The following is a 22,511-nucleotide window of genomic DNA, read 5'->3' as shown; positions in this document are numbered from 1 at the left end:
TAAAAGAAGCTGATGGAAATGTACTTGACAGCAGATTCTGCTCGTCTCTCCTAAAGCAGTTGAATTGAGACACTTAAGAAGCTCCGTGAGTGTAATGCAAATTAAATTTTTATAGCAATAACCAAGGCAGCGCATATTACTGCTTCATACCAAAGAAATGATAATGCAACAATTGGTTTTCTAAGACAAGTTCAGATATGAATTATCCCGGGTATTCCAAGTGTTTATCACCAGATGGTCTCTTCCCAAGCTGGGACAGGTGGAACATGGATGGGTGGGTTGTGTATTGAGCCAAACGCACAACTCAGGGTCAAACCATATGAGGTATATAAAAGCCAGTGCTCCACGTAGCTAAGACACACTGGCGTGAATCACAACTAAGTCACAGCAATGTTCTGGCTCATTAGTTGTTTTGCTCTTGTGGCTTCTGCACTGGGTGAGTGATAAGCATTTTACAAACATCTGAGGCGTTTATCTGTGGGCAAGTGCAAATTGCAGCGTTTAGATGATTGCGATGATTGCAAGCATCGATATGCAGATGAAATTCTGACACTTCCTGGCATATAAATCACATTTTGGAAATAGCACATTATTATTTCCCTTTGCATCGCTGTGTCTCAGGGTGTGGTGTGCCTAACATTAAGCCCCAGGTGAGCGGATACAACAAGATTGTAAACGGGGAAACCGCTGTGTCTGGATCCTGGCCATGGCAGGTTTCACTTCAGGTTAGTAATTAACTCTGCAACCACTCACCACCCGATAAAGGCAAGTTCAGACAAGGAAGATGGTTCCAATGTGCACATCTTGTCAATCTTAGGATGGCTCGGGATTCCACTTCTGTGGTGGATCCCTGGTTAACCAGTACTGGGTGGTCACTGCTGCTCACTGCCGTGTGTCGTAAGTAACTGTCCCACAACAACAAGATGGCAGACTGAAACAAATCGTAAGTAATCATAGAGAACATTCTTATTTTCTCCAGTCCAAGAAGCCACCGTGTTATCTTGGGAGAGCATGATCGGCAGTACAACAGTGAGCCTATTCAGGTCAAGAACATTGCCAGGGTGAGGAAAGACATCACACAACTTAAAGATTTCTTGATGAAATGCTCAATTTTGCCTGTATTGTTTCAAAGTGTCATTACGTTTGTAATCTCTCCCCCAGGCTATCACACACCCTTACTACAACACCAACACCTTTAACAATGACATCACACTTCTGAGGCTGTCCTCCCCGGTGCAGATGACATCCCGCGTGTCTCCAGTGTGCCTGGCCTCCTCCAGCACCAGCATTCCCTCTGGAACCAGATGTGCCACCACCGGATGGGGCAGGACAGGACAAACCTGTAAGTGAATGTCTAAAATATGCTGCACACAAGATGATAGATAAATATGAACACGCACACACCTATGAGCAACTTCAAAGAGGAAAACTAAAACAAATGGCTCATCCTCGTTTTCTCTCTGTCTCAGCGAGCCCCCGCTTCCTCCAGCAGACGGCCCTGCCTCTGCTCAGCCCCGATCAGTGCAAGAGCTACTGGGGTTACAACAGAATCACCGATGCCATGATCTGTGCTGGTGCTTCTGGAGTGTCTTCCTGCCAGGTGACATTGAGTTCAATGGCTTGAAATGATTTACAGAAACTAATGACCATGAATTGAATGGAAGTAGATGAGTTAGAAATGCATGCTAATAAATCCTTTGTGTGTAAGTAATTATGTGATTAACACATTTTCTGATAAGTGTAAGGATATGGAGAGTACATTGAAACAAACATTTAAAACATTTGCAAGCAAAGCTACGACCACAAGTCATTACCACACAGAATGTAGATTACAGTATTACCAAATTTGGTCATTTGATAATGCAAGTTCTCAGCAGTTTTGCACCACAGTTGTCTGGTATTGAATGTAATCGGCCCACATCCTGTACAAAGCCATACAGTATGCAGTGTTTGAGGAATGCACCACTGACAAGTAAAATCCAGACATAGATACAAGCTACTTTCCATTATCTGGGTCAGTTTAAACAACAAATGTGTCTTGTTTTAGGGTGACTCCGGTGGCCCCCTGGTTTGTGAGAGCAGGGGTGTGTGGTCCCTTGTGGGTATTGTGTCTTGGGGCACCTCCAACTGCAATGTACGGGCCCCTGCTGTGTACGCCCGTGTGTCCTACCTGCGCCGCTGGATTGACCAGACCATCGCTTCCAACTAATCTGTTATATTCATCGATACAGCATGAATAGGAACTGGTTAGTACTATTAATAGTATTAAAGCACAACTGACCATGAGTGACAGCACCCACACACTTTGCTGCTCTTTGCTGTATTTGTGAGAAACTACTCAATAAATTCTAATGACCACAAGAGGTGACTGATGTTTGTTCTTTTCTAGCACGGACAGTCTGTGTGTGTGTGTGTGTGTATGTGTGTGTGTGTGTGTGTGCATCGCACACACTATCTGAAAGGGACTTCTTTATATGATTTACATTGCTTGTAAATTATTAAATTTACCATTTACGAAGACATCTTTCGAGGTTGGGGTAAGGATGAGTGAAGGACAGGCACAAAGTAGTAATGGTGAAGGTTGTCACCTTGGTTGTAAGTCTCTATGAAGTCAAAGGAAGTCAGTCTAATGACCTCCACAGTCATTATGAGTGCATATGTTTGTGGGTTGGCATATTTGGGGACATGAAGCCCATAATACCTGTATAGTTTGACTGCTTCGATGGGACTGAAATGCTGAAAATTTAAATGGCAATTCGAGGATTAAAACTATGCTACAGAGCCAGGCATTCGGGTGGGATGGTTAGGGCAGTGTGTTAGGGTAACTTCAATAGTAAGTCTACAGTACAAGGTCGTGAGGGATTGGGTGTACTGTAATAATAAAATTTAGCCTGCAGCAAGAGAAAACTGCAACAGATACAATACCTTTAAAACTTACACAGACTGCACCATCAAACTGATGTTCATCCAGTAATTTCAGTTTTATGCTTTCTTTCTAACAAGTCTCCTACACATTTTCAGTGACATAGCTTCATGTTCAGATTCAAATTTTGATTGATTTCCCAATCACCTTTCAAGACCATTTTTGATGTTTTTTACTATTTGTTTTAATCTGTTCAAATGCATCTTACACAAGTACTACACATGCCAATGTATGGTTGAGCTTTAGCCACAAGACCGTAGCTCGACTTCCTGTAGCACAGCACAGTATTTATTCTAGCCACAATGCTGAAACAGAGAGTGACAAAGACAAAACAAGAGCCTCACTGCCCAAAGAGGAAGTAATCTTACTAATGCTACCATTACTGCTACTGCTTCTTCCCCCAACAAATTGAATAAACAGAATAAGTTTAGTTGCATTCAGTTTCAATTTCTTTTACAAATAGTAACCCACAAAATAGTTTAATATTTCATTTTTCATGAGATCTGTGCATCCTTGAGTATTCCCTGTATCTGTGATTTATGTGCATGCACATTTTATCAGTCTACAGTCCTGCAGAGTCTCTCCTAAAATCCAGCATTAACCTCTACAGCCTTTGCATACCGTGTAACATGGCAGGTATGTCCTTCTTGAAAAAAACTGGGTAGTCTATGTGAAAGGACCTCTGCTTGTTCAATCAGTTCATTTTCAGAAAAAATCATTTTCATCTTTAGAAAAAGGATGGGGAAATAGTCTAGTATTTCCAAACTCACTTTTCTCTTTTCAGTACTTACCCAGACCTGAAAACTCCCTCAAAATAAATACATATAGAAATATATAATATTCATCCATTTTCTATACTCGTGGGTGGGTGGGGGGTTGGAGCCTATCCCAGCGATCATTGGACGAGAAATATATAATAAGATTTTTATTCATTTTTTTCCATTTCCTGTGCATGTCTACTCTCTCTCATTGGCAGCTGCATTAACTGAGAGGGAGGAGAGATCAGACAGAGGATAAGTATAAGCAGGAGCAGACAGAGATCAGCTTAGAATAAAGACAAACGCTCACAGCTACCACAAAAATGGGGACCGGTAAGATATTTGTATTTTAAATGCATCAGCAGAAATGTGGTGTACCATTATATCTTGCTATATAAAGCAAGAATTGGTACACATGAAGCTTGCTTTCAAATGGCAAATCTGTTGAATACTTTTTAAAAAATCAAAAGAGAATTAGAGTGAGATGCTATTCAAAAAATGCGTGAATACTTCATCTCCTGTAGTGAGAGCTGAGGTTGCATTGAGAAAGTACCTGATACATTTACTTGTGCTTACTGCAGAGACTGCATTTCCTCGCCTTTGTTGTTATTTTTCAGGTAACACCACCTCAACTGACTTGGCAGTGAAGTACGTCAGGACAGTCTCCCTGGTCATCTACTGTTTGATATTTGTGATTGGCGTTCTGGGTAACGGTCTGGTCATCTACGTGACAGGCTTCAGGATGAAGAGAACAGTCAATTCAGTGTGGTTTCTCAACTTGGCCCTGGCTGACTTCCTCTTCACCGCCTTCCTGATATTCTCAATCGTCTCTCTCTATCAAGACTACCAGTGGCATTTTGGAGAGTTTATGTGCAAGCTTAACAGCTTTGTGAGTTTAGTTAACATGTTTGCAAGCGTCTTTCTTCTGGCAGCCATAAGTCTGGACCGTTGCTTGACCATCTGGGCAGTGGTGTGGGCACAAAACAAGCGCACTGTCCGCAAAGCTCAGATCTTGAGTACTGTGATCTGGCTGACTGCTGGAATCTGCAGCGTCCCTTATGCCACTTTTCGCAAAATGTATAGGAATTTCTGTGCTTATCCGGAAATGACCAAAAAACAATATTGGAGTCTCTATGTTTTCCGCTTTGTTGTGGGATTCCTCATCCCATTCCTGGTAATATTTAGTTCTTATGTGGCCATAGCTGTCCGTGCTAAGCGTCTGCAGAACACGAGGAGATGGAGAACTATCCGAATCATTTTCTCCATGGTTTTTGCATTCTTCATCTGTTGGTTACCCTTCCATGTTCTGAGTTTTATAGAGTTAAAGATTAATAGTCGTAAGAGCATTGTTCGAGTTCTATCCCCTCTGGCCGTGAGTCTGGCATTTATGAACAGCTGCCTGAACCCCATTCTCTATGTTTTCATGTGTGATGAGTTCCAGAAGAAGCTTCGCAAGTCCATCTGTTTTGTTCTAGAGAGTGCTCTGGCAGAGGACCGCTTGTCATATGCGTCTTCTCACTCCCTCACATCACACTTGTCTAGGATTTCACGAAAGTCAGATTCTGCCTCTCCTTTGGACGGGAAAGATGCAGTTACTTCCATCACCTTCACAGAGAGCAAAGTGATCACCACTGAGGGGACACAGAGCACCAAAGAAGATGTCCACATCTGACAGGCAATGTTGACTGAAGTGGAAAGAGAAAAGATTACAAGATGAACATGACATCTATCTCAAATTGATTTCTACAGGAAATCTTTTTTTTTTCTTTCTTCTGCTTAAACTCCTGATTAACCAATGGGCTCACTTGTGACTTCAGTGTTTCTTTGGAGAACCAGCAGTTTAATGCCATAACATAGTTCTCCCTTACATCTGCATCCGGTCAGCCGTAGTGACAGAAAAACGTCTGTGCAATCAGCATTAAGCTGTAAGTATTAAGTACTTGGTTAATTGTAACAATTTAATGTTTTGTATCTGTAAGATAAGTTTTTCAAGACATTTACTGTGGAATTGCTTCAAAGTAATTTGAGGCCAAATTTACATGTCTGTTGTTTTGTGTAAACCAATCCTTGCACCTGCTCATTAACAATGTGTAATTGAAGATGTTTGTGTAAAGCAGTATCCGTGAAACTCTAACAGGAGTCTGAACTTTGAGTCTTATCCCTTACAACCAGTGAATAAAAATGGATTGAAGAACAACTCGTCTTTTCTACACATCGCACACCTCTTATCATGCTTTATCTGACAGATTATTGCAACAGCATATGCAGATGCTCTTGTGTTTGAATAAACCACAAACTGCATTGACTAATAACAGGAAACTGCCTTTTTTTTCAGCAGTTACTCCAAAAAACTGCTTTGAAGTACTTGGATGCTTAAATGGGCCCTGTGAGTTTTGGTATTTTATTGTTTTGGTATATTCTGATATTTGAATTGAACTGGATGGTGCCTAATTACTCCTAAAAGGCAATTAGATAGTGGCAAAAACATATAAGTGGCCATGTGAAAAAGTTCATCAAATAGAAATAATAGTTTTGATATCGCAAAACACCAACATTCCTCAGTCGTGCTTTCTAAAATAAATAGGGTATATAAAAAAGTAATAACTTTTTAACTTATTAAACCATGTTTAGTCATAGAGGGGTTTTTTTTCAATCTATAGCAGAATCCATGTTAATGAAATGTAAGCTTTGTGCATTCCACGAGTTATACTATGAGAAAAGATGCAAGAACAAAGGTTCATGTGATGGGGGGGGACGCTTCCTCCTATCTTTTGGTTGTCATAACACTGTGTAACAAGCAAAATTGTTTTTGACTGCCTGAACTCGTTTTCCCATAACTGTAATGTTAGTTTCCCACACTGAGTTTTCCCAGTAAACATAAATGATATCAAAATTTTGTTAGCAGACAACTCTGAGCCAGCTTCCTGACAGGTTGTGCGGACTTGTCTCTTTCTTGCAAGAAATAAATGTTTTGTGTTAATCGTATCCAGCGACTCTGAGAATGGCTGCCCACTGCTCCAGTGTGTGACCCCACGTTGCATCAGTGAATGTGGTGGGATATTAAGCAGGATAATCTGTGGTGAATGTGGCATGTAGTGTAATTTACTACATGTGGCAGCCACAGCCCCTCAGTGGCCTTGTAAAGAAAGAATGATCTTTTTCTATTTGAATGATCTTTTTTTTTATCTTTTCTATCTATTCTTTTTTTATAGGTTGAAAAAAAGAAGATCTATGACTAAACATGGTTTAATAAGTTAAAAAGTTTTCCTTTTTTAAAAGTTTTGAAATTGTAGAATTAGCAGATCTGAATGCTTTCCTCCAACGTGTTGACCAACATTTTGATATTAAGAATTTGATGCTGGACGTTTATGTCCTTTTGGTTTGTCTTCTGAATCAAACCCTGTAAAAAAATTATTTTAAAATGATGTTTTCTTACAGTGTGCCCCGTTTATTTTAGAAAGCACGGCTGAGGAATATTGGTGTTTTGCAATATCAAAACTATTATTTTTATCCGAGTACTTCAAAGAAGTTTTTTTTGAGAAGCTGCTTTAAAAAAAAAAGGCAGTTTCCTGTTATTAGTCAATGCAGTTTGTGGTTTACACAAACACAAGAGCATCTGCATATACTCTTGCAATAATCTGTCAGATAAAGCATGATAAGAAGTGCGCGATGTGTAGAAAAGACGAGTTGTTCTTCAATCCATTTTTATTCACTGGTTGGAAGGCATAAGACTCAAAGTTCAGACTCCTGTTAGAGTATCACGGATACTGATTTACACAAACATCTTCAATTACACATTGTTAATTTCATTCCCTACTTGTCACATACCACCACTTGATCAAGAGCTCCTCGCATCAGTTCTTAACGGACGGAGAACCCCTTTGGCATCAATTTCTGACGCGTGGAGACCTGCTGCACGATGCCAGTTATCCTTCAGCAGCAGCGAGTGAGTTATCAACAGTTAAAACTGACCACGTAAGAGGTCTTCTTTAGTTATTCTGCTGTAGCCTTCGATGTTGTCGTGCGTTGAAAGTACTTTGTTAAAGTTAGGTTATGAAGGTATACAGGTCCTGTATCGGTGATGTCCTCTGCAGCATATTCCCAAGATTCTCAATAGGGTTAAGGACTGGACTCTTCGGTAACCAGTCCATGAGTGAAAATGATGTCTATCGCTCTCAACTGGAGGTGTAGTGCAGTGATTAATATACTTCAGTTGGAAACAAGCTTTTTTTACACTGATCAGTGAGTAGCTTCTCATATCTGAACAGCCAGTTTAAGTCCTGCTCTCCAGCACTGAAACTTGTGTTGAAACCATTACAAAAAAACTCCAATAAATTGCAAACTGTACGTCCTCCCTATTTAGGACCCCTCTTATGTTTTTGGAAACGGCAGCATGCCGAGACACTTTGTGCGATTTTCTCGTCCGACGCGTTTCGTAGTGATACTGAGCCCCACTGCGTCTTAACCTGCATATGACAAGTTAACATGAACGTGGAAGACACATCCCGTGGTCATGTTACTCTGTTTCAGATGGGTCAAATTATTGTCCTGCAGCATGAAAACAAAAGAAAAACAATTAAAACTACTAAAATTGGGTCAAAATTCATCTAATTTATTCAAATTTGACTGAGATTAAACAGCTGTGTAGACTTTAGAAAGCCACTTATCAGACTTCAGTTAGCAAGAGAGCAGAAATATTGACAATTGAAAAAGGCTATTTTCTTACACCAAAGCATTAAATGCATTTATTCCACTAAGTTATTGCATACTTAACATGCTGTAAAATAACTCTGAATTACAGCCGTCAGAGAAATTTATGGAGAAGTAAAAAATTAATTTAGTAGGAAACGGAGAAAGTGACATAAAATGAAATTCCTCGAGTGCAAATATTAGAATTGTGCTTAAAATTATAGACTTTGTTCACAACTTAACTGGCTAATATCACAAATATCAACAGTGTGGTGTGATTCTAAACCACGTTACATTCAGTGCATTGTTTAACTACTCTGTCCCAGCCATAAAAGAAAAAAAAGTAAGTGGTAATTGATTTCTACCATCGAATTTGTGGTGAATTCTTACAGGCCAACCACATTTTCAACAAACCTCTATGTATATATGCTTTTCTGTTATTTGAGGGCGGTGTCAAAGAAGGAAACCTGAGAACTGAAGAGCCTGCAAAGGACTTTAATCATTTTTCATCACGTTGACATTTGAAAAATACTACTAAAAACTTAATTTATTAAGAGATCTACACTGAGTTTTGTGAATAAGAAGCAACAATCCCAGAAAAGAAAAGTCAACCGATATTTCCTGTAATCAAAAGGACATGTGGTCTTGTAAGTCTCAGAGTTCTGTAAAGGCTTTGCAGGGAGTCCGACTGTGTAGAAGGCAGCTGTGTTCAAACTCCAAAGCCACGGCTTCTTTCCAAATGAAGAGTCCATTCTGTGCTGGAGAGCTAAAAGGCAACAGGTTAGTGATCATAGAGGTCCTTCATTTCCTTCAGGATCCTGATGCTGTCGCTGTATCTTAACTGGTTCTTGTTGGAGCACTCCTTCCATCTAGAAAAGAATAAAAATTCTTTCTAAACTTAATACTTCCATCATTTTGGCATCCTCATCTCGACTGGACATCACAGCCAATCTTTATACATGTTGTACATCACTACTTTCCTGGAAATGACCTTTGTTTTAATAGAAACAGGTTTAAGTGTAATCTAGTGGATTCAATGCTCTCTGTTGATATCAATGTTACACAAAAAGATTTGCATTTCCCAACTGTCACTCAAAATGTCAGATGTAAAGTAGAGTTGATTTGAGCAGAGTTGGGCAGTAAGTCAAGTGTTTTCCATCAAATTCCACCAAAACTGTTGTTTAATCATGGCCTCCTTTGTCAATTTGTTAATAGCTGCATTTCCATCACAGGGACCTTTTCCAGGAAGGTCTTTTTTACGGAGGTCCAATTACCAAAATCATTGATGTGTTTCCTTAAATTAAAATTTTGTGTCAGACAGTGAATCCCAGTAAAATATCAAATAACAAATAGGCTTCATGAAGGCTCTGAGGAATCAGATTTCCACACAAATAAACCAATACCATGTATGCTGTGCAGGTTTCACACGATAACAATTAACCTAAAGAGGCTCCGTGTAAAGAACAAGCAAATCTCATATCAAATGAAAGCATTAAAAAGAAAAAAAAATATGATTTCTATGATTCAGCAAACCTAACTTTGATGGACAGGATCAATGGATTGTCCCTAGTTATGTGTCAGTGTTAAAATGTACGCATGGAGGACTTTGTTTTGAAGTCTGGTTCCGTCTTAGAGATTTGATGTGTGATGTGTATACATCTGACGTTAATAAGTTGGCTCATACTGACACTTTAGCACCTAATGTCAAGAACACCTGAAGGAGAAGCCTTCGTTAAGCTGAGTAACAGCATAATGACAATGTGAAAAAATTGTTGTGTAGTTAATCCGAAACAGCTTTTCAAGAACTTACTTTTGCCTTATCTTTTTCCAACGTTCCATGTGATCACTTATGAGAGATCCTGATACAGCGACATCCATTAGCTGTAGAAACAGAGTTGACCTTTTTTCACTGATGGACTCCACATATAAGCAGACTTGTGCAGTTTCATATAACTATGCAAAAACAAACCAAAACAAAATAAAACTTCAAACCACGTATGAGGCAAAAACCTTGGTAACGGTGGGTTTTTCAGTCTGTGGGATTCTCAGATTGACAGGTTCACCAGAAGAGCCAACCGGACAGGAAGCTGGAGGAGGAAGTCTGTACACAGTCTGACCTTTACCGTTCATCATGTCTGATACCTGGTAACACAAAAAAGATGAGCACATAGAATCAATAAAAATGACTAAATACAAACAAACGCAGCACCACCGTTATTTGCACCTAAGCATTTCAGGTGTAATGATCATTAGAAGCAATGGCGTAACGACATCTTTGAATTACAATAAGAACTCCAGTGGACACTTTCTTTAAAAGTTTACTATTTCAGAGAAAACTTTGCATAAAATTACAGGTTTACTAACAACTAACTTGTAACAAGAGTAAGAAAAAGTATATTTAACTCACCTCTTCCTCCGTCATGTTGTGTGGGGAGCTTGGAAAAGCAGCTGGCTCTCGAACGGAGGGATTGTTTCGCATCCATGCACGGCAGATAGGATACAGTGGTGTGCTGGTATTAAACTGAGCCAAATCAACACTGCGGTCGAACAACTTAATAACGTAAGCATCTGGCAAGAGGAGATGGGCAGAAAATACAACAGCAATAAATTAAAAAGGCAATAAAGGAAGTTCAGCAAGGATCAATTGCACACCATTATTTCTTACTGTGGCGTTTTCAAACATCTATACTTATTTTACTTTGTTTATGCTGATTGGTCTCCGGTAAGCCCTCATCCATTTCCTTTCGCTTCTTCCTCCGGTGCTGTGGAAATCGAGTCGAGGGTCTGAAGGACAGTGTGAGCGAATCAATAAACACATAACAAAGTAGAAGACAACAAGATTACATATTAAATGTTTCAATTCACCATTGTGTGCAACTAAAGAGCTCTGATTGGAGAGACAGGATAGTGGAAAATATTTTTTCCCAGCTACACATAATAGGTTAAAAGACAAAAAAGTTCTATTTGTACTCAATAAGTTGAAAATTGACAAATACAGACACTTGCCTTTTTCCAGCAGATGATGGCGACAGATCCCTAAAGAGAGGAAAGTGAGTAAGTAATCCACCAGCAACTTTGTGTACATTTATCAAAATTGAAAAACAAAAAAAGCCCATACTTGCTCAAGGAGTCCGCTGATATTTTCCCTGGTTCGCCCTCATTTGTCTCCCTGTTCGAAGTAAAGTGTTATCGGGTTGTTTTAAAAGTGTTCATCAAATCGACTATCTAACAACTAACCTTTCAATTTCACTCTTCTCCACAAGTCCCTTCAGCACAGCGTCTAACCTGCTGCGAGCACCGGCGCCTTCCACATCTGGAAAAGTAAGAATCAAAGTCTAAAAAGTGGTTGCGATATCTATGAAAACAAGTCACGCTTACATGGTTACTAGGTGGTTAATAGTGGATTTAGGAGTTTATCACATCCACTGTTACTAAGTTTTTAAAAAATGACTTAATCATAGTTTGCATTTAAAAGACCTTCGAATCCCATATATTTTGCAGCAGGTGACTGATGACAAATCGATCATTATGGTATGTTTTCATGGATGCCATATTTATGATTTTACCTGGCCTTTCAGTCTTGATCTTGACGTGGTGCATTATTTCCTATTTTTCTATACGTGTCTCAGAAAAATGCACAAGTTTAAAGCAGCTCTGTAACTGCTGCTAATCAAAGTATAGTGTCTTTTGAGTCGATAACGACTGCTAGTCGACTACTTGCCAATAGCAACGTTTGCGAGTTAGCTGCGGCTACGTTTTAAATCAAGCTAGCCAACCTCTGCGCCAGGCGTAAAAAAATGACTAACGTTAAAACTAGTCCACAAATGAATCACTGAATAATGGCTACCCCTAGTTATTTCAATGTAGTCGCCTAAAAGGCACTGTCGACCATTTGCTTCATAATTACAGCGGACAGTTAGACTATCTACTAGCCTAAGTACCGTTGCTAACTTAGCTTGTTTTTACAAGCGCAGAGCTTTTAGAGGGTTTCCTCTTCCGCGCGCTGCCAGTTTCCTATTGCCTGATTGGTGCCTGTGCACATCACACGTTACCTGTGATTGGCCAAAAAACACGTCCATTATTTTAACGCAGTGTCTATTGGCTATAGTTCGTGCAGTAAACCACAATAGGCACGAGCCGTAACGTTTTCTTCTGGTTTCATCGACAATGCTATGTGTTTTTATGACATAAGAGAGCTGCGTGTTATGTCTTATGTTTTCTGCTGAAAAGTTGCGCTTGGTTTAAAGGTTTCCTGAAACCCCAACAATAGTGGGTCTGGTCGTCTGGTAAAAGGCAGTTTATGTTTATTTATTCCATGGTAACTCTTCTGGACATGCTATGCAAGCACCGAAATTCAGCGGCTGATGTGGTCGTCTACTATATTGATGAACTTGTCAAGACAGCAAAAAGACTGATGACTTAAGGTCAGGCATAAGTGAGACCCACACTGAAACAGTCTCACCTGTGCACCACTGATTTGTTTTCCGTGGCATTCCTAAACTGCTATGAAATCCAGGTAAGACCTAATGGAGACATTTGAAATGACCTTTAACAGCTGTTACAGTTCTTAATGTTTGTTGTTTTTATAGTGGACCCGTTTTCACAAAGCAGAACCCCTTCCCACCAGCATCCACAGTGAGGACGAGGGAACACTACCACCCATCTGTCAAGCAGTCCCTGTCAAAGAAAGAGAAAAACATTGTATGTTTTAAAGTCAGCCATATGTACCGTGCATAATCCAGATCATGTTTGTTTAGATTTTTGTAAGTACCTGTAGCATTTATTTTTGGTTCTTTTTTTTCTTTGCAGACTCTGAGTCCTACTCGTTCGTGCCAGAAATCCAGTGCACAATTGCACTCTTTAAGCGAGGAGAGCCGGCAGCCGTATAAGAAATATGACCGGCATTTTTCTGCTGCTGATGGGCAACCTGTTTTTAAAGAGATCTGGCCCTCCACTGACTGCGAATCCTCTCCTGAAATGGAGAAAAACAAAAAGTCTACGAGATCAGAGACATTAACCGTTTCTCCAGGAGTTCAGGAGGATTCAGTGCTTGCTAAGTTCGTCTAACTCTCTTTTTCTTACACTATGATTTTTGCTTTTGCATTGCAAAGCACTGACCTTCGCTTTTTCCAGATATATAGATCGTTTTCGCCATGGTCAGCCTCAGAGTCGAGAGGAGCGCCTGCAGATGGCCTCTGCCAGCGGAGAGAAGCAGTTGCCTTTTTGGTGGATATCACACTCGGCAGCCTCCAGTTCCATATTTACTAACAGAACAGACAAAGGTATGCACTGTTGTATTTATTTGTTTGGGCTGCTGACTATTATAAGCTCACGAATGTTCTCAAATTTCTGTCGCAATCTTTCTGTGCCCCCTTTTTTCCTCTGAATGGACACCCTTGGCCCTGAAAGATGACCATGATTACAGCTCAGCTGGACGGCGTCGGCACGACAGATCCTTCACTGTGAGTGTATTTGGCAGTTTACTGGAAATGAGTCACAATTTGGCCTGTTGTCTTTGCCCACCAAACTGAAGCTCTGCTGTACTGTTAGCAAGAAGTTATTCTGAATGTGTTTTCGTTATGCTGTTCGAGTGGAACGTTTGCCTTACACGGTGCCTTGATTTATTCCAAGTTTGTCTGAATGCCTGTAGGCCTGATTCTCTTCAGGAGAAACATTGTGTTCCATATAAATATTTGCATTTCAGCGCCACAGCTCTGTGTTTGGAAACCATTGTGTATTAGAAGACTGGGGAGTCACTGTTTATGCAACCGCATTTGAAACATAGTTCGGCCTGTTGCTGTCAAATGCATAAAAAAACAAAAAAACATTTGCATATTTGTTAGTATTATTATGTAAGACCAGATGATTTGTGAGAACTCTTATTCTAACGCTACTCCTTTTACACAGCAGGACAAAATTAGAATATCTTTTGTTGCACTTTTTTCATTTTCTTTGTTTCTGGGGTTTTGTCTGACACATCCCAGAGTGAATTCGATGACCCAGAGATATTACACCTTCAAGAGAGGGCTGACAGTCTTCTGCTGAAAAGGTACTTCAACCCAAAAGTGACATTAATGATAACTCAGTACAGTCCATGAGTTGAAATGAACCTGATACCTTGTTAACAGTGAACGTAGTCCGAGTGATGGATCTGTCCCTGTCAGCTCAGAGGGTCTGGGATCCTCAGACTTCTCCTCTTCAGTCAGTGTGGACGAGACCGTGCGACAACCTTTGATTCCCAGTTTGATAAAACCGACTGCTGGTGAGGCACTTTAAACATTCCATACGTACCATTCTTTTCTTTTTTTTTTCACGTTCGATATTTAACGCCACAAGACTGTGTTCATATGTTCACAGCTAAGGACAGCTCAGAATCAGTTCGTGCTGTGTCCTTCCAAAAGTCTTTCATCCCTAATTTGAGCCCCCCCACACGTCCAGAAGAAGACATTTTGTTCCAGTGGCGTTTACGGAGGAAGATGGAGCAAGCCAGGGAACGGCCACAGTCCCTGCAGCGCTCCAGTTTTCATGGTTCTACCTTAACGTGGCAGAACCCCAGTTTAACTCATCCGTCTGCCCATGAACAGCCTTACAAGGTTGGAATCAAAGTGTTTGATGAATTCTGCATATTCTTTGTTAGATATGTATTTGACATTTAAAAAATGACATGATTTTCCTCTTTCTTGCATAATCCAAAGCGACAACACAGCTCTCAACTTGCCCAGTTCTCCCAAAGAGATGCTCGACCACACATCACTGCTCCACACCCAGAAACCACAGAGGCCCACAGATTATATCCCCCAGATCCAAGTCCTCAACCCTTTCCTGCCTGTGTTGTCCCCAGCTCGTCGGTGTCTCAACCCCAGGCTATTAACCACGTCCCTGCCCACATGCATTTACTCTGTGATGTCCTTCCCTGCCCCATCCAGCCACCTGATGATGCTACGAAGCAAAGAATTTCACAGAGGTCAGATGAAACTCAAACCAAGCCTCTCCATAAGAAAAAACAAGTCCCTGAAAACTCATTGAATATCATCAGCGGTATGCTTGATGAGCATTTGTCAACCTCGCCACATGCATCATATGGAGCTGTAGAAGGACAGGGATGCAGTCACCAAAAAGTGCCTGAAAGGAACAAGAAGAAGAAAGCAGAGACCAAAGAGTTGGAGAAGAAGACCGCACTTTCCGCCAGACAACACAGGAAATCAGCAAGGTGATGTATTAAAGCATGACTTGTGTACAATAGTCATGTCTGAATGCAGGTATACTCTGGATTGTGAACATCCTCTGGGGTATTCTTTACAATCAGGGCTTCTTCCCATCACAGCCTTCCAAAAAAGGTTGCATCATGGAAAGAGCAGCACCGGCAGGAAGGAAACCGAGAGCTTCCCAGTAAAAGCTGCACTACTGATCACGAGCCACCACCCTCTCCGGTTCACACTACCTTAGGACAGGTCAGTGCAAGGGCAAGCTGAGCACTTTTACGCTTCATTTACCAGTTTGAAGGTTACTATAGTTAATTTTCTCAGTTGAATGCATGCTTGCGTGTTTTGACGGCAGAGAGGTGGTGTGCTTATTTGCTCCAAGTGTTTTCTCCGCTGTCAGAAGTGCGTAACCTGGCAACAGTCAAAAGATTAACTGTAGTTAATCTGATGTAATAGCACAATAATAATACAGCAGTTAATTAGTCTGAATTAACTGTTTTTAACTGGCTTTGACAGGTAGTTTCAGAAGTATTGTTCCCTGTGGTGGATTCTCCTCCGGCTCAGACGAGCCCCGCTTCATCTCCTCTTCCTCCTCCTCGCACTGTGTCCTCACGCTCACAAGCTCAGAAGAGCCAGGACTCTGTACAAGTCATTTCCCTGCTGCTTCAGGAGGCTGAAGGTGAGCTTGTGGTAGCAAACGGCTCTGATATCATAATGCGGAGTTAATATCAAGGACCAAAGATCCAGATTTAAAATGGCATCGTTTATTTATACCAAACTCTCACAAAGTGAATCCAGATCGTGTCATCGTGTCTAAACTGCAACAGTAACTTGCCCTCTGTTGGGATTTGCTCATGAAATCTGCCCATTCCTTCTACATCATGTTGTTTCTTTTTTAAATTCAGATTCGGATGAAAAAGAATTTGAAGACGACCCTCTGTTACAAGTCCTCCGCCAGCAGAGGAAATGGGTCAAGGATCAGCTCAGGTAGATTCGAAGAATTGTTCCCCACAATTTGACGTTTAGTTACATCTCGACAACCTCTTTGTGTTAAAGCTTCCATGGTGTTATCATTTAATCAAGAAAAGAAGCTAATGTCACTGAAAGCTTTCTGTAATTTCCTTCTTAGTGAAGTGGACGCCGTGCTGAATGGCCTCCTGGAGGACCGACGACTCACTTGAACTTTGGCAGGAGACGCTTTGAGTGTTTTATACGATTACACTTTTTATTATTTTGTAAAGAAATAAAGTTTATTTGTATTTTTTTGAAGAAATATTTCCACATTATAGAAGTCGGAGATATGTCTGGGTGCATCAAATCTTTGGCACAATACAATGAATGTACAAAAGTTCCACAGAAACTAAGAAAAATCACAACTGACTTAAACTGTGAACATCGAATATTTACAAAGTGTGGTTCATTGAAATATTATGGGAGTGATGATTAACAGCAGAGCAGTATATACAAACCACAGAGAGCAGGGAATATCAGAACATGACAGAGTAAGTGTGTTTTGGCACATGTCGTCGTGTTAATATAAGCCGGGAAAGCCTGAATTTATTGCTGTTTTCATCTGTGTGTTCATAAAAGATTGCGTTTGTTTATTTTCTTATATGGTGAAAATGGCAGACTTCAGTGCAGAGGCTTTCCGTTCAGGCATTGATGGGATTAAGTCGGAGATCTGGCGTTTTCAGTTTGCAACATGGGTGCAGATATGACCAGGACGCCGTCTGGGGAGACAGCCGACTCCAGAGCCAGGGTGTCTACTCCCTTTGGGATTCGGTAGCGGCGGTTAAACTGCCGTGTTGAAAAGCCAGGGCCATCCTTTTGACAGAAGAGAGTTGAAACCAAGTTTAGAGGACAACTCAAATCGTGGCGACTGTAAAAGAACTGATGAACGCACACCGACCTTTTTTTCTTCGTGTTTTCCTTGCACTTCTACAAAGTCTCCCACCACTTTGACCAGCAGGTCCTCTGGCTTGAAATGCTTCACATCAACTTGAACTGTAAACCCGCTGTCATCACAATGCACCTGCCAGACAGCATGAGTCAGAGTGTTAAACGGCTTCACAAAGAAATAAACACCTACAGCACCACTAATACCCCCCCAACAGAGCCTCTGCATCTTCATCTGCTCAAGAAGCCTCATGCCAGTCAAACTTCCCATCAATTTTAGTTATCTAGAAAAGGAAAAGAGTGGCTTCTCATCTTAACTAACTGTAAGAGCTCTTAACTAACGGGTCTAATGAGCAATGATGCATTCAAGCGCCCGTCTGACATTTGCATTAATAAATTATCTACATTAAAAAACATACCTCTGCGGAGCTGACATTATCAGACTCTGGAACGAGTAATGTTGGAGACCAGTATTGATGACCGTAAGTCCCGTTCAGACGAGGAATGAGAGGTGGTAAAACCTTCTCCCATGGGATGCCGTCACTTGTCACGGTACTTGGCAGGATGAAGTCCATTTCTGATAAGGAGAAACTTTGAAAAGAGGAAGGTTGTCTTGACTGCGGCTGACTCTCCAAGACAAACAGCACGGGGCCACTTACCTCCGCTTATGTTCTCTGACTATAAAGGGAAAGAGCCGCCTCTGGTATTTAACCGCTTGTGTTCCAGGCTTGTCCTCAGTAAAGCACAGCGCGTGCTATGGGGGGCGGGGTCTGGCGCGCCCGTCTGTCTGACTCCGGGATCCTCTCCCTCAGTGTGCTGGACGTGACAGACTGTCCCGTGTGTGTTTTATACTGGAGTTGCATAATGAGCTGGGAATCCTGCTGGGGCACCTTGCCTCTGTCATGTTCTAGACTGTGTACCCTTGGGTGTTCAGGCACGGCCACGTAGGATGAGCGTATAGGCCTATTGTTTTGGAAGTGACGCAGCTGTTGCAGATTTATCAGTTAACGTGCTTATTGGTCATTTACATGGTCACGGTCCTCAGTTTAGGTCATGACACTGATACAAACAGGCAATTGATGTGTAATCAGCGTAGCGGGTATGGGCTTTATATTTAAGGTCGGTTGTCAAGGAAGGTCTGTCCAAAAATAAGTTCAAAAGACGAAGTTGTTGACTGCCCGTGAGCAGATGTCAGACTGACAGTGACAGCGGGGAACGTCTTACACACGTGCTCTTACATGTGTGTAAGACGTCCGCTGCTACCAACAGGCCTTCCTTCCATCAGTCGGTATTAAAGTGTTGGGAGGAATTTATAGAGTACCTGGCTTAAACAGCACAATTACTAATAAAATACTAGTAATCTTTCAATTACACCCAACTATCTGAAGTCAAATAAAAAGTTAATAACTGTTGGTAGACCGAATAAAAGTGCCTCAAAACTGAAGACTAAATGTGGACAATTCTCAGATTCTTACACAAACTATAACTTCCAATTTATGTCTGTAAATGGATTTAACTACCCGTCAATCAGTTTTATTAAGCATTATGAAAGTACCCTGTGTGCTGATACTTCTTGTTCTCAGCACAGCCTGAAGTCCACAGCTATGCGAACACGCTCTCCCCGTTAGCAAAGCCGAACCTGTCACCAAAGATCTGAATGTGACCAGTGACTAAAATTGGCACCGATTATGTTATGACTCATCAAGGATGAAATTGAAGAGGGGGCATTTGGGGGGGGGATTAAGTTATTGGGTTTCATAACAGGCGCCAGCGGTTGTCCTAACTTTAGGAGACATATACAACAATGAAGAGCAGAAATGGAGGGTACAGCTTGTTGATCAGATGTCAAAACAAGAGAAGGTCCGTATAGGCCCATAAATCTAAAAAAAAGGTCAATGACATGAGGTAAGTGTAAGATTCCAGCTCCAGCAATGGGAATTATGTAGACAGATTAAAAGACACTGTATGGTGGAAGAACTGTACATACATTTATTTGCCAATTACAGGTAAAAATGGTTTTGGCTGCGCAATCACACAAAAACAGGTTAATGAATCTGTTTTTCCAATCATTTCAACAAACATGAGTGTACATCCAGCTTCTACATTACAACTTAGTGTAGTATACAAGATTAGCTTTATCTTAATCTAATTTTTAATCCAACCGATTTAAGCAAATGTCTTAGCAAACAAAACAAAACACAAAATCCTGAGTCCTACAGCATGGCTCTTTTAAAGAGATGAGATATTACTCTGTTAACACGTCATGCCAGTAAAGGACCAATAAAAACAGACCAAAATCTTGGGAAATTCTTTGGTCCACCACACTGGATCATTAATCATTTTCGAAACACAGGTCACTCAAAAAAAAAAAAAAAAGAAAAATTCAAGGACTGCCCAGTGGAATCGTAAAGGAGAGGTAATCTCCCACCTCTCCCCACTCAGCTCTGAAATGTTGAAAAACTGCGATCCAAGTGGTGAGTATCGCTACCCACAACAGTAACCCCAGCGCTGACCGCTTCACATCTAGAAAAACACAAGAGAATTACAGAGTAATTAAATAGACATGTACACATGAATAAAATACGCTTCACCCTAAATCAGCACCTAATTTGACACCAAGCAAATACACTTTTTCAGCGGGTGCCCCGAAGTTTTAATGGTGGCACAGATTTAAGCCAGCGAGCCATTCATTTTTCAACAAGGAAAACGTAACAAGGATATTTGCCGACTTCATTTCTTATCTGGACAAAGTTCAGTAAAGACGTGCATGTCTGTGTCTTCCAGCCTGAAACACACAACACTAATTCTGTCACAGTGATGAACTCAGCAGTGTGAAGCAAATTAATGTTGCGATCGTTCCCTTTCACTCCGATCAAATCAATGCATGTCAGAGTATTTAAAAGTCCACATTCTGAGAGTCAAAATCATGTTTAGTCTGCTGAGTGGAATGCGTTTAAGTGGAAATTGTACAGCTTTCAAATGGGAATTCCCAATTTTGGACCCGACGTTATTTAAAATAAAAAAAAAAATAAATAAATAAAAAAAATGTATACCATTTTTACTTGGTTGATAGCAATTTAGAATTGAGAATATGTCCAGAATGTGTCTACGTGGGCACACATACGTCATGCAGACAACTTAAAGGGTAAGCATAAGTTGATGTAAGTTCAGGAGTAACCCTAACCTGCTAAATCATCATTAAATTCAGATTTATATTTCTTCATCTAAAGACGTGAAGGAAAAAAAAAAAAGAAGAAAGTTTTCTAATTCTGCAGGCCTGAAACAGAAGACAATCTGACACCCACAAGTCTTTATCTGTAGCTGTTCGGTGTATGCTGGCTTCATAAAGGCCTCCCGGAAAAACCAAACAACATTGACGAGCCAAAGGAATGGCAGAAAAGCGAATCCACCTGGAAAAAAAAAGGAGAAAAAAAAACAATTATTAGTAATAAAACCATCGAAACTACATAAATCAGCTCGTTGTCTTTATTCATTCCCCCTCACCCCACAAACCTGAGGCTCCCATACCTCAGTATATATCAAGCAGTGTAAATAACAACGTTCGAGGTTGATTTGATTTTTTTATGCCATCTTACCCAAATAGTACTTTCTGCAGAGGCCCAGTTTCTCCTCGTTAGGAAGTCGTTCCAGGTTCATTGTTAACTACTGCAGAAAGGAAAGAGTGACGGGGAGAACCAGAAACCTTTTAAAACCTGAAAGTATTTATGGTAAATACATCACTGTGATCGCCAGCCACATATATGACACTTGCTTCGGGACAGACGTTTTTGTCGACACACATACCAACACAGCAGTGCCGTCATGTTTGCTAACCCACTTTGTCAGGTGACTCGGAATACACTTCAGGCTACCGTTAGCATTTAGCTAGCTTAGCAGTGCTACACAAAGCCACAAACAGCCGCAGCAGTAACTCTAGAATCTGGTGGGCATATGTTGATGAAATTTCAAAGAATCAATAATACTCCATATTAATGTAAAAAAAATATACCTGATATCTTTACAGCCAATTGTCGCTCAAGTAAATCAACTACATGGAAACAAAACAAAATACTTCCTACTTCTTCTTCCGAATTCTTTCCCTTGGCTTCTTTTTCTTCACTTTTATTGGTGTGTGGCAAATAATGAATTTTTGAATTAGCGCCACCGTGTGGTACACAGCGGGCATTCGGATTACGCTGTTTTTTAAAACTTTGCTTTTTTTTTTACAAGTTCCCTCCTGCACTTTTTATTCATCCCACTTTCTTTCGTTTTGTACAGAACCACCGTCCTTTCATATCCTCCCCTCCTTGCTTTTTACCATCTTTCTTTCCACTTCTTCTTCTCCTTTTTTTCCCGACTGTGCTTAATGATGCTTTTGATTTCTGACCAGCTGAAGTTATTTATCACATGAGATTTCTACTTGTTGAATTTTAAACCATATATGAGCCAGTACCCACAGAGTCAAGAGTTCAAGAGTGCAAATTCAAAACTAACTTCCTACCTTTGTTGTATTTTCCAATACAGGGAACTTTTTCTTCATAATATTTGGTCTTTGTTTATGTGGCAATCATATGCTACACCTCCCTGAATACCACCACCTACTGTACTGGAGTGTGTGACATACAGGGGAAAGGTTATACACTATTTTGTAGGTACATTGAAAATATGTGGCTTGCTGGGAAAGAGTCCTGGAGACAAAATAAGTCGGTATCTGTGAAGAGCTTCATAAAAAAAGAATAAAAGGAAACAAGGAGGAGAGCAGCTCAGCAAATAAAATGCTCCTTCTTTGTCTTTAACATCTTCCCCATTTATCCCTGATAAACTGAATTGCTTTTTTTCTCCTCGCTGTCAAGGGTTTGAGACTTGGTGGTTTAGAGAGAGAGAAAAAAATCAAACCAAAACCAAGCAAAGAAACAAGAAGGAAAATAACAAAACAAAATACCAAGCAGGGTTGCTGCATCAACCCTGTTTCCGATTTTTAAGAAGAAATTTCGCCTCAGAGGCAAGTATCCCATTTCACAGCTGCTTATATATCACTTCCTA

At 40.6% G+C, this 22,511-nt stretch overlaps 6 protein-coding genes across 8 annotated transcripts in view; 3 read left to right on the top strand and 3 right to left on the bottom strand.

The window, feature by feature from the left end:
• Nucleotides 1-347: 347 nt before the first annotated feature.
• Nucleotides 348-2,361, top strand: LOC140316628 (chymotrypsin-like protease CTRL-1). The gene is made up of 7 exons (XM_072394532.1): nt 348-436; nt 622-725; nt 818-897; nt 980-1,061; nt 1,162-1,342; nt 1,470-1,600; nt 2,048-2,361. The coding sequence occupies exons 1-7, from the start codon at nt 391-393 to the stop codon at nt 2,207-2,209; spliced, it is 786 nt and encodes a 261-aa protein (XP_072250633.1). The 5' UTR covers nt 348-390; the 3' UTR covers nt 2,210-2,361.
• Nucleotides 2,362-3,965: 1,604 nt separating this feature from the next.
• LOC140316622 (C3a anaphylatoxin chemotactic receptor-like) lies at nt 3,966-5,487 on the top strand. The gene is made up of 2 exons (XM_072394526.1): nt 3,966-4,014; nt 4,299-5,487. The coding sequence occupies exons 1-2, from the start codon at nt 4,005-4,007 to the stop codon at nt 5,351-5,353; spliced, it is 1,065 nt and encodes a 354-aa protein (XP_072250627.1). The 5' UTR covers nt 3,966-4,004; the 3' UTR covers nt 5,354-5,487.
• A 3,251-nt stretch (nt 5,488-8,738) lies between these two features.
• The window catches only part of lin37 (lin-37 DREAM MuvB core complex component), a 99,465-nt gene continuing 85,692 nt past the window's right edge, over nt 8,739-22,511 (bottom strand). Inside the window, exons 2-10 of the mRNA XM_072394536.1 lie at nt 11,937-12,036; nt 11,608-11,683; nt 11,489-11,539; nt 11,377-11,406; nt 11,069-11,154; nt 10,778-10,938; nt 10,381-10,512; nt 10,181-10,251; nt 8,739-9,239 (exon numbers count right to left, since the gene is read on the bottom strand). Coding sequence (XP_072250637.1) covers nt 9,152-9,239; nt 10,181-10,251; nt 10,381-10,512; nt 10,778-10,938; nt 11,069-11,154; nt 11,377-11,406; nt 11,489-11,539; nt 11,608-11,683; nt 11,937-11,970 — 729 coding nt within the window. The 5' untranslated portion in view covers nt 11,971-12,036 and the 3' untranslated portion in view covers nt 8,739-9,151. The remainder of the gene's footprint in view (nt 9,240-10,180; nt 10,252-10,380; nt 10,513-10,777; nt 10,939-11,068; nt 11,155-11,376; nt 11,407-11,488; nt 11,540-11,607; nt 11,684-11,936; nt 12,037-22,511) is intronic.
• Nucleotides 12,490-17,075, top strand: proser3 (proline and serine rich 3). 3 transcript variants are annotated; one of them, XM_072394508.1, is made up of 13 exons: nt 12,490-12,886; nt 12,960-13,071; nt 13,180-13,427; nt 13,504-13,652; nt 13,780-13,832; nt 14,355-14,419; nt 14,535-14,632; nt 14,728-14,963; nt 15,066-15,580; nt 15,677-15,821; nt 16,089-16,251; nt 16,478-16,559; nt 16,702-17,075. In XM_072394508.1, exons 1-13 carry the CDS (start codon nt 12,876-12,878, stop codon nt 16,751-16,753), a joined length of 1,929 nt encoding a protein of 642 aa, XP_072250609.1. In that variant the 5' UTR covers nt 12,490-12,875; the 3' UTR covers nt 16,754-17,075. The 3 variants fall into 3 exon arrangements, with proteins under 3 accessions (XP_072250609.1, XP_072250608.1, XP_072250607.1); XM_072394507.1 differs by having other exon boundaries at nt 14,499-14,632; nt 15,695-15,821; XM_072394506.1 differs by having other exon boundaries at nt 14,499-14,632.
• hspb6 (heat shock protein, alpha-crystallin-related, b6) lies at nt 17,159-18,296 on the bottom strand. The gene is made up of 4 exons (XM_072394540.1): nt 18,128-18,296; nt 17,888-18,045; nt 17,482-17,604; nt 17,159-17,396 (listed from the first exon to the last, which is right to left on the bottom strand). The coding sequence occupies exons 2-4, from the start codon at nt 18,041-18,043 to the stop codon at nt 17,241-17,243; spliced, it is 435 nt and encodes a 144-aa protein (XP_072250641.1). The 5' UTR covers nt 18,044-18,045; nt 18,128-18,296; the 3' UTR covers nt 17,159-17,240.
• On the bottom strand, nt 19,438-21,616 carry psenen (presenilin enhancer, gamma-secretase subunit). The gene is made up of 4 exons (XM_072394541.1): nt 21,478-21,616; nt 21,065-21,134; nt 20,774-20,878; nt 19,438-19,991 (listed from the first exon to the last, which is right to left on the bottom strand). Exons 2-4 carry the CDS (start codon nt 21,123-21,125, stop codon nt 19,852-19,854), a joined length of 306 nt encoding a protein of 101 aa, XP_072250642.1. The 5' UTR covers nt 21,126-21,134; nt 21,478-21,616; the 3' UTR covers nt 19,438-19,851.

This window comes from Leuresthes tenuis, unplaced genomic scaffold (assembly GCF_036924035.1).
Source record: "Leuresthes tenuis unplaced genomic scaffold, fLeuTen1.0.hap1 SCAF_10, whole genome shotgun sequence".
Taxonomy (NCBI): Eukaryota; Metazoa; Chordata; class Actinopteri; order Atheriniformes; family Atherinopsidae; genus Leuresthes; species Leuresthes tenuis.
The sequence above is the reverse complement of the archived record's forward strand: the minus strand, read 5'-3'. Positions and strand labels throughout refer to the sequence as shown.

Excerpts from the sequence above, each read along its gene's own strand:
- LOC140316628 (XM_072394532.1), top strand. The coding sequence starts at position 391 with ATGTTCTGGCTCATTAGTTGTTTTGCTCTTGTGGCTTCTGCACTGG. Across the intron at positions 437-621 it reads TCTTGTGGCTTCTGCACTGG|GGTGTGGTGTGCCTAACATT; the intron begins GTGAGTGATAAG and ends GCTGTGTCTCAG. Across the intron at positions 726-817 it reads CATGGCAGGTTTCACTTCAG|GATGGCTCGGGATTCCACTT; the intron begins GTTAGTAATTAA and ends TGTCAATCTTAG.
- psenen (XM_072394541.1), bottom strand. The coding sequence starts at position 21,125 with ATGAACCTGGAACGACTTCCTAACGAGGAGAAACTGGGCCTCTGCAGA. Across the intron at positions 20,879-21,064 it reads CTGCAGAAAGTACTATTTGG|GTGGATTCGCTTTTCTGCCA; the intron begins GTAAGATGGCAT and ends TTTTTTTTCCAG. Across the intron at positions 19,992-20,773 it reads ACAGCTACAGATAAAGACTT|ATGTGAAGCGGTCAGCGCTG; the intron begins GTGGGTGTCAGA and ends GTGTTTTTCTAG.
- proser3 (XM_072394506.1), top strand. Across the intron at positions 13,653-13,779 it reads TACTAACAGAACAGACAAAG|ATGACCATGATTACAGCTCA; the intron begins GTATGCACTGTT and ends TGGCCCTGAAAG. Across the intron at positions 14,633-14,727 it reads TTTGATAAAACCGACTGCTG|CTAAGGACAGCTCAGAATCA; the intron begins GTGAGGCACTTT and ends ATATGTTCACAG.
- hspb6 (XM_072394540.1), bottom strand. The coding sequence starts at position 18,043 with ATGGACTTCATCCTGCCAAGTACCGTGACAAGTGACGGCATCCCATGG. Across the intron at positions 17,605-17,887 it reads ATAATGTCAGCTCCGCAGAG|GTGCATTGTGATGACAGCGG; the intron begins GTATGTTTTTTA and ends GCTGTCTGGCAG. Across the intron at positions 17,397-17,481 it reads GAAAACACGAAGAAAAAAAG|GATGGCCCTGGCTTTTCAAC; the intron begins GTCGGTGTGCGT and ends TTCTGTCAAAAG.